This window comes from Pieris brassicae, chromosome 2 (assembly GCF_905147105.1).
Source record: "Pieris brassicae chromosome 2, ilPieBrab1.1, whole genome shotgun sequence".
Classification (NCBI taxonomy): Eukaryota; Metazoa; Arthropoda; class Insecta; order Lepidoptera; family Pieridae; genus Pieris; species Pieris brassicae.
This window is the reverse complement of record NC_059666.1, coordinates 6,410,514-6,419,799: the sequence shown is the minus strand read 5'-3', so window position 1 is coordinate 6,419,799 and position 9,286 is coordinate 6,410,514. Positions and strand designations below refer to the sequence as shown.

At 33.8% G+C, this 9,286-nt stretch overlaps 1 protein-coding gene across 1 annotated transcript; it reads right to left on the bottom strand.

The window, feature by feature from the left end:
- Nucleotides 1–1,333: 1,333 nt before the first annotated feature.
- Nucleotides 1,334–5,876, bottom strand: LOC123720215. The gene is made up of 5 exons (XM_045676753.1): nucleotides 5,610–5,876; nucleotides 4,321–5,440; nucleotides 2,964–4,155; nucleotides 2,590–2,792; nucleotides 1,334–2,106 (listed from the first exon to the last, which is right to left on the bottom strand). Exons 2-5 carry the CDS (start codon nucleotides 5,416–5,418, stop codon nucleotides 1,462–1,464), a joined length of 3,138 nt encoding a protein of 1,045 aa, XP_045532709.1. The 5' UTR covers nucleotides 5,419–5,440; nucleotides 5,610–5,876; the 3' UTR covers nucleotides 1,334–1,461.
- Nucleotides 5,877–9,286: the final 3,410 nt, after the last annotated feature.

The window sequence follows — 9,286 nt, the reverse complement described above, 5'->3', positions numbered from 1 at the left end:
TAATATAAATAGATTTTTGAAAATATACGCCGGTATTAAAAAGCTATTCGATATTGTAGCGTCATGCAGAGTAACAAGTACCATCGCGGTATTGAATGAATAATTAAATATGATCATAGATTTTATTTAGGTACGAGTATATTTTTATTGTACAAAAATTATTTGTTATGCTATCTTTTTAGGTCTGGGCCTCAGATTTCTGTATCTATCTCATTTGTTAATCTAATAGGCAAGTAGGTGACCAGCCTTCTGTGCCTGACGCACGCCGCGCCGTCAACTTTTTGGTCTAGGCAAGCCGGTTTCCTCACGATGTTTTCCTTCACCATTCGAGCAAATGTTAAATGCACTATTTTCATATATGTATTTAAAACTTATTCGTACAGTGAAGGTAAACAAACCGAAGTATCTTTGAGTTAAATATCGTCCTATGTCAGCCGTGAAAGTCTGATCACCTACTTGTGTAAATTGGAAATAATCAAATAAACGCATATAATATAATCTCTCAATCAGGTGGACTAGATGGTTGTAGTGCTATTGGATTATTATTATGCTTTTCAAAAGCTTTTTACCATTTATTGTCATTGAATATTGGTTAAGATAAGCATTGGGGCATATGTTTGACGAGTCACCTAATAAAATAACAAAATGTGGTGAAATTATGTTATGGAGGATATGGCAAATAGCCTTATAGTCAAACCCTTTATGTTGTCAACTCTTTCATTGTACTGAATCGTCAGACCTAGTCTACTTGGTAGCGTAATTAAATTTTTCACAAAGCTTTGCCACACGTCACGTCCTTTACTGGGTTTGGAAAAATATTGTCAAGGTTTTCCATTTAACCGTTTGACGCTGAAATGAAGCTTCTTTGTACACGCTTTGTTGACGCATATCTACACGAATAAGTCTTGCATATAAAATGGCCGTAATTGATATTTCAAGCTTTTAATTGAGATAATATACCCTTTTATGCTTTGGAGATATATATAATACCTATTCTTCTATTTTTCACTATTAAGATATTTCTAAGTTTGTGAAGTTGATTGCTCAATACTATATTAATATAAGGATTTTTTTTATATATTTATGTATATGTACTTTGCCCTAACTATATTGGCGATATGATATTTTATTCTTACCTACTTACTGGGTTTTTAAGTATTTTGTGTATTAGATAAGTAGAAAAAAAACCTGTTTTTTTTGTTTTAATATTATATATAATTGTTTGTATAATATTTTTCTAATTGTATTGTTTCCAAAATATATGTTCTGATTAGATTAACATCATAATTAAACTGTAAATAGGGGTTAAGATCCGACTCAAAAAAATCCACAATAACGTATTAAAATCTTTTATTAACTCTCTGAACAATCATTAAAACATCTGCAACTTATTACTTGTAAATATCTTAAGACTAATACACAAACTAACTAAAATCCTTACCAAACTATTATAAATAAAAATTATCTATTTTTTGCATCATCTGTACTCTTAATTTCGTCAATATCTTTTGTACTCTTATGTACAGGGGCTATTTCAACTGGTGGTGGTGTTATAGGTACCAAACTACCGTCTTCCTCGGCTACTTTTAGGCCGATAGTAGCCCCTAATTTGGCACTGGCTTGCTTAAACGTATCAGACAATTTAACTTGAACAACATTAATACACATAGAAGTCAAAGCTAGACCGAAAACTAAATATAAAATGGAAGCCATCATGAACATTGGATGATCTGGCACTAGATCACCGAGACCTATGGTAGACATCGATACAAAGACAAAGTAAAATGACTCAAAGAAGTTCCACGTTTCCCAAATACTATAGCCGACAGCACCAATTATAATGTAGATGACTAATATTGTAATGGCAACTGATATTGGTAAGTTGAATTCATCGTCTATTTCAAAAACTGATGGCGCTGGGGTGTCCAATTCTGCGTCCTCAACAAGCTTTTGGCCAGGCTTTGGTGGTAATGGAGGTGGAACATCGCTCGATTTGCGCTCAATTGGTGGTGGTGCGTTTGGAGAAGTGTCTATGTCATCTTCAGAAAATATCTGTGATGGACGTCGTACTACATCGTACACGATGTTCAAGCCCTTCATAACTTCCTGTAATTTAAAACAGCTTAGTAGTACAAACGTGTACGATGAAAACAGAAAATTAACAACCCAAGCATATTGTTCAATGCAAAATCATTATTCATTTCTGTGTAAAAGAAAATTCTCGCGTTATTTCCTATTCAGTTGTAATTTGAAACTGGTTTTGAAATAAATTGAATGAGATATTCAAGAGCTTTTCAGATTATTTGAATTTTAAAGTAATAATATGTTTAAAATAACAATGTTTTGATTATTATATAAGTAGGAGATAACAAATTTATTGTCTTAGCCTAGCCTTACTGTTGTGGCTAGAACTTATTAACATTTTGTTATATGCCCTTTACTAAAGGAATTTAACAGTTTTTGTATAAATTTTGATATAGACTAGATGGAAAATGCGAGCTATTTTTATTTACTCAGAATTTTTTTAGGGTACGTCTAGCTTCTTTAAAACAATATACCTATATATATAAAAATCTATTTAATGCTTACCTGCATAGGCGCTGTTCGTCTCACTCTTCTACAACTTCTAGTATAATAAAATCTCCGAATAAAAGCCCAGAAGAATTTTATTATTCTTGTGAACAACTTGCCGAAATCCGCTAAGACAATCAGGAAAAGTGGTATACCGATTATAGCATACACGATCGTAGCAACACGGCCATACGTCGTCTTAGGAGCTATGTGACCATAACCTAAAAACAAAAATGTGTTTAGACATATACACAACAAATAAAAACAGCATTTAGGTACATAAGGAAATGGCTGAATGAACAAACAAAAAAATTTGCAGTATTGTTTATAATAATTTTATTATATTAGTAATTTTTATGTAACAATGATATTATTTTTATGCATTTTCTTACCAATAGTTGTTATCAAAGTCAAGCAATAGACGAATGAATTCATAAAATTCCAAGACCGCTGACCGCTATATGAAGTGACACCCGCTTCATGGGCAGTGTGCAGTTGATCCTCAAACTCATACAATTTCTTCCTTGCCATGGACTTCCAGTCCTCTTCTCTAAGATAATGACTTCCACGCCATAAATGTTCAATAAAATCACGTTTAACATTCCTAGTGTTACATTTGAAGGCATTTTCAAACGACCCTTCGAGTGCTTTAAACATCATTCCACCTAAACCACATAGTATAATCAATATCAATAAATCACAAATACACTTATTTCTTAGTAATATCATTTTCTGCCAATCATCATTGTACTCTAATTTAAACTGTCTCCAATTATTTATAATTTTAAATCTTGTTAGTTTTGGCTTTGTGCTTGGAATTTTTTCTTTAGCCTTTAACTGCTCTTTTGTCTTGTCTACATTGGCGTCAAAATTTATTTCTTTTTGAGTTGATATAATAGAACGTTTCCTTAAAACTGACTTTCGTTCGTTATCATTTTGATCTACGTCTGCTTTTACTTGATTAATTTTTTCCTTAGTATCTATTTGGCTAAGTTGATTAAGCTTTCTTGTCAACTCTGCCGTTCTGTCTAAAAGATCAAACTCATATTCATTTTCACTGGGTGATGTGGAATAACAGCTTGATGTATATTCAGACTGACTAGCATCTACATATCCCGAACTTTGCCTGCTATGTTTACGACGAACTTCAACCTTTTCAGTGTCTACTTTTGTGAGACCTGACAAAATCTCTCGGTTACTTATAATTTGAATAGTTTTTGGACACGAAATTCCTCTTGATCTTCTTAAATTCACTGGTGTTTTGTTTGGTGTTTGTAAGGTTCTACTATATGTTTTATAATCTGCTGGTAGTCTTTCGTCATCTTTAGGAATTGATAGACTTCTGGCTCTTGCTTTTTGCATTAACTCTATGATTTCTAAACTAGTCTGACTCATTCCTGTGCCTGTTTTGTCAATTACTTTAATATCTTCAATTCTATTTACTGATTGTGACCGATTTTCTTTAGGAAGTTTATTTTTCAAAAACCGCCTTGGCGTTGGTACTACTTTACGTCTCGTTTCACTCGGATACACATTTTGTTGATACATCTGATCCTCACTCATTTCACTCTCACTGGTTCTATTCTGTAAACGTCATTATGGATTAATAATTGTTATTTTCCACCCATTTTTACAGTTGTCATATTTATATTATATACGAGTAGTTTCATTTTATTACATTAGAAAACAAAGTGTTACTGTAATCACTATGAGGATGAGAAGTAAAAATAATTTAATGTAAAAACTGACCGCCAAACGTGATGCTGATTTACTTCTCGCTGGTTTCACAGGTGGTACTTTAGTTTGAGATTCATGGGGCTTGCTTTTTTGAGTTACGGTAGCTTCAGCTGTTAACTTTCTACTTGGAGTTCTCACAACTCTTTCACGTACTTCTACAATTGGTTTTTGATCTTGATTGAGTTTTTTACTTGGAGTTCTTTCTACTTGAATAACTCGAGTAACCAGTTCGCCGGTTGTAGGAATTGGAGTATCAGGAATAATAACTTGCGAAGTTTTTTTAATTGATTGCGCCTCTTTTTCTTTGAATATTTCTTCTTGTTTTAATTCTGCTCGTGGTGGTTTAGGTCTACTTATCACTTTTTTATCACTTTTTTCATCCGGGTACACGACTTCTTCAAGCTTTTTAGGTGTTGCTGGCAAAGGATATGGAAAATCTTTCTCTTTTGGAGACGCACTTGCGGTACCAGGTGGAGACAAAGAACTTCTAGAATTCATTTGTACATCATCTCCGGCACCTGTTAATGAATTACGACGCCTTAGATCATCGTCTTTTGGGCTCACAATATAATTCGTGCTAAGTAATTTATTTGTCGGATCAATAAAACTCCCTTTGCGTTCTAAAGCAGTTCCTTCTTCTTTTTCAGGGACCGCAAATGGAGAAATACTTCTTCTTCTCCTTGCATTTGCCTCCATAGCTCTTGTTTCCATAATTTCATCCGTGTCTATGTCGTAAACAGGATCTTTCTCGTTTGCTTTTTCCTGTACTAATCGTTTCATTTCTTCATACGTGTTATCAGCTTCGATTTCTCGGGAAGTTCGCTGTGGCCTAGGGTCTTCATCGTCTGAAGTAGGAGTATCCTCGTGAGGACCAAGCGTTCTTCCTGGCTCAGGTGTTTTCTCGCGTTGCCTGGTATTTTGGGCTCTGTTTTTAGAAATGTTTCTTCGTTTCCTTAATGACATTGGTTTGGATAGATCATCCATCTTACAAATCTCTTGTTTTTTCGATGATTTAGCAATAATGACAGTAGGAGTTTGAGTTGCTGATTCGTTTTTGATAACAGGAACTTTTAAGGAGACATGAATGGGAACCTCGCGCTCCTCACTCATGACTAGTTACAATCAATGGGTCCTGGAATTAAACACAATGCTCATTTAGACTGTATCGATTTTCAATCGCACTAACATCAATAGGCTAGAAGTGTAATAAAAATTGGCAAAAGATTGAATAAATCGTGCCAACTTTAGGCCGATGACAGGTAGGTACACACAAAATGCTTGCTATAATGAAATAGACTTACCATTTTGGATTCGCATCCAGAAACTGTTTTATCACAATCGGGGTCGGAACGTTCTAATAAAAGAATCTATTTATATTCAACCGACACTACAAAACTTCAAACCTAAATTTACCGAGAAGTCCGTTAAGTTACTTTTAACAAGAATTATTTAATAAAATTTAAGGGAAAAGCTGTCTCTTTTAATAATACGTGTTGATAAAAAAATTTTCTAAACCGACAACGTTTTGTGCGCGGGAGCACTGCGTTAAAGTGCGCCAAGCTTTCCGGGCAAAGTTCCAAAATTAAAACAGCGTGAAGTTTACATGTATGTGTGTGTGAATTGACTAGTTACAGCGCTTGAGACACTTTTGTGCTATTAAAAACTCAAAACCTAAAAATCCATTATATATTTAAGGTTAATGTATAGATAATGTGCATTCCCTTACATTCTATTATTTTAAAGCTACTAGATGATAGAAAATTTAAAACGGATATTTATACGACGATACTTAACATATAATAATAAAGAAATGGCATATATTAGAAGAATTTATATAATAAAATTATAACTCCTAAGAGTATTGTAAAAACGTAAGAACTTTAAGTGTACTCTGTTAAAAGCTTTATTGTAGCAAATGCGCCTCTATTTTTACAAATCGTTCATGAACAGTGTTGTCTTATTTCATCAAACCTCGGTAGATTGCAAAGACAGTATAGGATAAAAGAATAAACTTTTCTCTGTAACTTAAAACACGATGCAGTTGCAATCGGAAAATGGTCGCAATTTTGTTGTGAAATGTTTTCATACGCCTGTGAAATACAATACGTGAAGATGCGGAATTGCTCTCATAAATATTAAGGCGTTTTATATTGCTTCAATACAATGCTCGTTTCATAAATGGATCTTCATATTGTTTAGGTGTTCTTATTCCTAATCAAACCATACAAAATTTTAAAGGAATCATAACGTAGTGCGTGGCTTCCGATCGTGGGTAATGCGAAATACCTCTTCTCACCAACCCACTCCCTCCCACACGTGGCGAGCAATCTATAGTCCAAATTGTGGTATCCAATCCTATGGAGAGTTAAGTCGACTAACAGACGGGAATAGGGAAGTCCGGTTTACAATAATTTTAACCGGATTGATTGGCAGCAGGACGTTTTGATGATCAACACCAATGTGAAGAAGGCAACGGGAAACGACTTTAATTTTACTATTATATATATCAAAAAGGTGGAGGAACACTAAACCTGGTTCTGACTGTGGATGTGACCATAAGCATATACAAAACACCAGACAATTACAACAGTCTTAAATATTTGTTTCCTTAATGATTTTCTATAGAAAATGAGGTCCATAGCCTAACATATGTCATAATTCTTGAATCTATGCCGTTTTCTTGAAACTATTTTTCTTTACCGCACAACACAGCAATTAGCACATGAAAAGAGGGTATGGTGGAGATTCGAACGCTGTAGAAGGTTTACAATCGAATGTTAAGGGTCTATACGGTCGCACAACTCCAAAAAAGTACATTGTTTCTTTCCATTTTTTGTCATCGTTTCTTGAAGTATGGCGAATAGAAAAAATATATGGTGGAGTTGAGTAGTTTATGTATCCATTTGAAAGATCGATACATCATTTAAATAACTTCCAATTTTTGACACTTTGAATTCATTTTATGACAAAAATCTATATAGAACATGATTTTGAAATTTACACGATATATTTTATCGCAAGCTAAGTAATCCATTTCAGGAGAAAAAATTGATAAAATTACATTAATTTAATGTTTTACATAACTAATTGTTATTACGGGCCGGCGCGCCTCAGCGCTCCAGCTCTCCATTGCGTACCACAGTTCACCCCGAGACACCGACACAGCAATTCGTTCTGGGATAGGGCCTTAACTAAGCCATAAAGCTATTCCACATTGAATTTATATCAATACGGTTTAAGAATAAATTTATTTTAATTAATTCTTGCATACACAATTCGCTTACTGAGAAACAATATATAATCTACAATTAATAATTAGAGTGCACAGATGTAGCTATACAAAATAAGAAAATAAAACAGACCCAAAAAGGTGGGTAGACCTGTGGGTAAACAATATCAGTGGGTATCATAATATAAATTCGTACATTGTTTCTTGGATAATGTGAAAGCATTTTATCAGCAGAAATAATATATTTGTTAGAGAATAGAGATTCGTAGAATTGGGCTGATTATATTTATATAGGATTGTAGGATTTATGTGACTTAAACGGCGAACAGAATTTTAAATTCGGATTTTTCGGATCCAACAATCTTTTTGTATATACCCATTTGTTTGCTACAAATACAGTTCTTCTATATAAGAAGAGTTCAGGTAAAATGTAACAGTATATGTAAATAGTACAAATTGGTAGATGCTGTCCTTGGACATAAACTTCTAGCCTAAGTCAATGTCTTGGTCTATGTTAGGTAATTCACACAAAAGCAAGGAAATAACGAAAATGTTCAAGTCCTTGACATGTTTTATAAGATTCTAAATCTTCAGGGTACTCGTTACGTAAAGAAACATTTCTAACCCATAAATGTGTAACAGAGTCACGAACAAAGAGATGTTTTTGTTTATTTTTAATTACTTCTCTATAACAAAGGTTGAGTAGCAATGAACGGTTGTCGACCGCAGAGAATTGAAGGTATTTTCGTTAATAATCTAATTTTATCCGTATGTCTTTGTCATAAGGTATAAATTACCACTTTACATTAAAATCGTCTCTGTTTCACAAAACTCTGGTAAAGGAATATGATTGTAGTGTGTCCGGATTTAATTTAGGAAATAAAAAGTCAAAGTACCTGAGTATTGGAATGAAACAAATTATGAAATTGAATTAATATTAACGTCAGATATTGCTCACATTTTTTTCTTTTCAAGTCAAGTGTTTATCACAGTGGATATGGAGTTCGAGTCGGTGGAAAACGTTAAGGAACCTGATGAGATTTAAGCTATTACATATCACAGAATGTAATCCTTACAACACTACGACGGTAACCTAAATAAAAATCACACAACATTAATTTAACAATTCTGTGTCATTAATCCGAAAATGCATTGGTTCACAACCATGTTATACGTCATATTAATTCGTCAATATTAACACCCGAGTGAAAACGCACTTTCATATTCTAGCAATTCAACAGTTTATCGTTGCATTTTATTCGCTTTAAAATCAATTATATAAAAAAAAATCAATGGCGCTACAACCTATTTAGATCTGGGCCTCAGTTTTCTGTATCTGTTTCATGTTCATTTGTTAATCGAATAGGCAAGTAGGTGATCAGCCTTCTGTGCATGACGCACACTGTCGACTTTTTCGGTCTAAGGCAAACTGGTTTCCTCACGATGTTTTCCTTCACAGTTCGGGCTAATGTTATGTCGGGGATCGAACCTACGACCTCAGGTATGAGAGGCGCACGCCGAAGCCACTAGGCTAACACTGCTCTATTATATAACTTTTTAGAAACTGAAAAGTTGTATTGTTTTCTCATACCTTGCAATGCAACGGCTATTGTCACTACTTTCTTGACGCGACTTAATTATCATTTAGATTCTCTTATATCCAATGTCTAATTATATATAAGGGATATACAACAACTAAATCTGTCTAATTTAACTCCTATAACTTCGTCTCTCTTTTTAATGTGTGTT

What these genes read in the sequence shown, in the direction of transcription:
- LOC123720215 (XM_045676753.1), bottom strand. Translation starts at nt 5,418, where the DNA reads ATGAGTGAGGAGCGCGAGGTTCCCATTCATGTCTCCTTAAAAGTTCCT. An exon ending in AATCAGCATCACGTTTGGCG is followed by an intron (nt 4,156 to 4,320) that starts GTCAGTTTTTAC and finishes TGACGTTTACAG; the next exon opens with AATAGAACCAGTGAGAGTGA. An exon ending in GACGAACAGCGCCTATGCAG is followed by an intron (nt 2,107 to 2,589) that starts GTAAGCATTAAA and finishes TTTAAATTACAG; the next exon opens with GAAGTTATGAAGGGCTTGAA.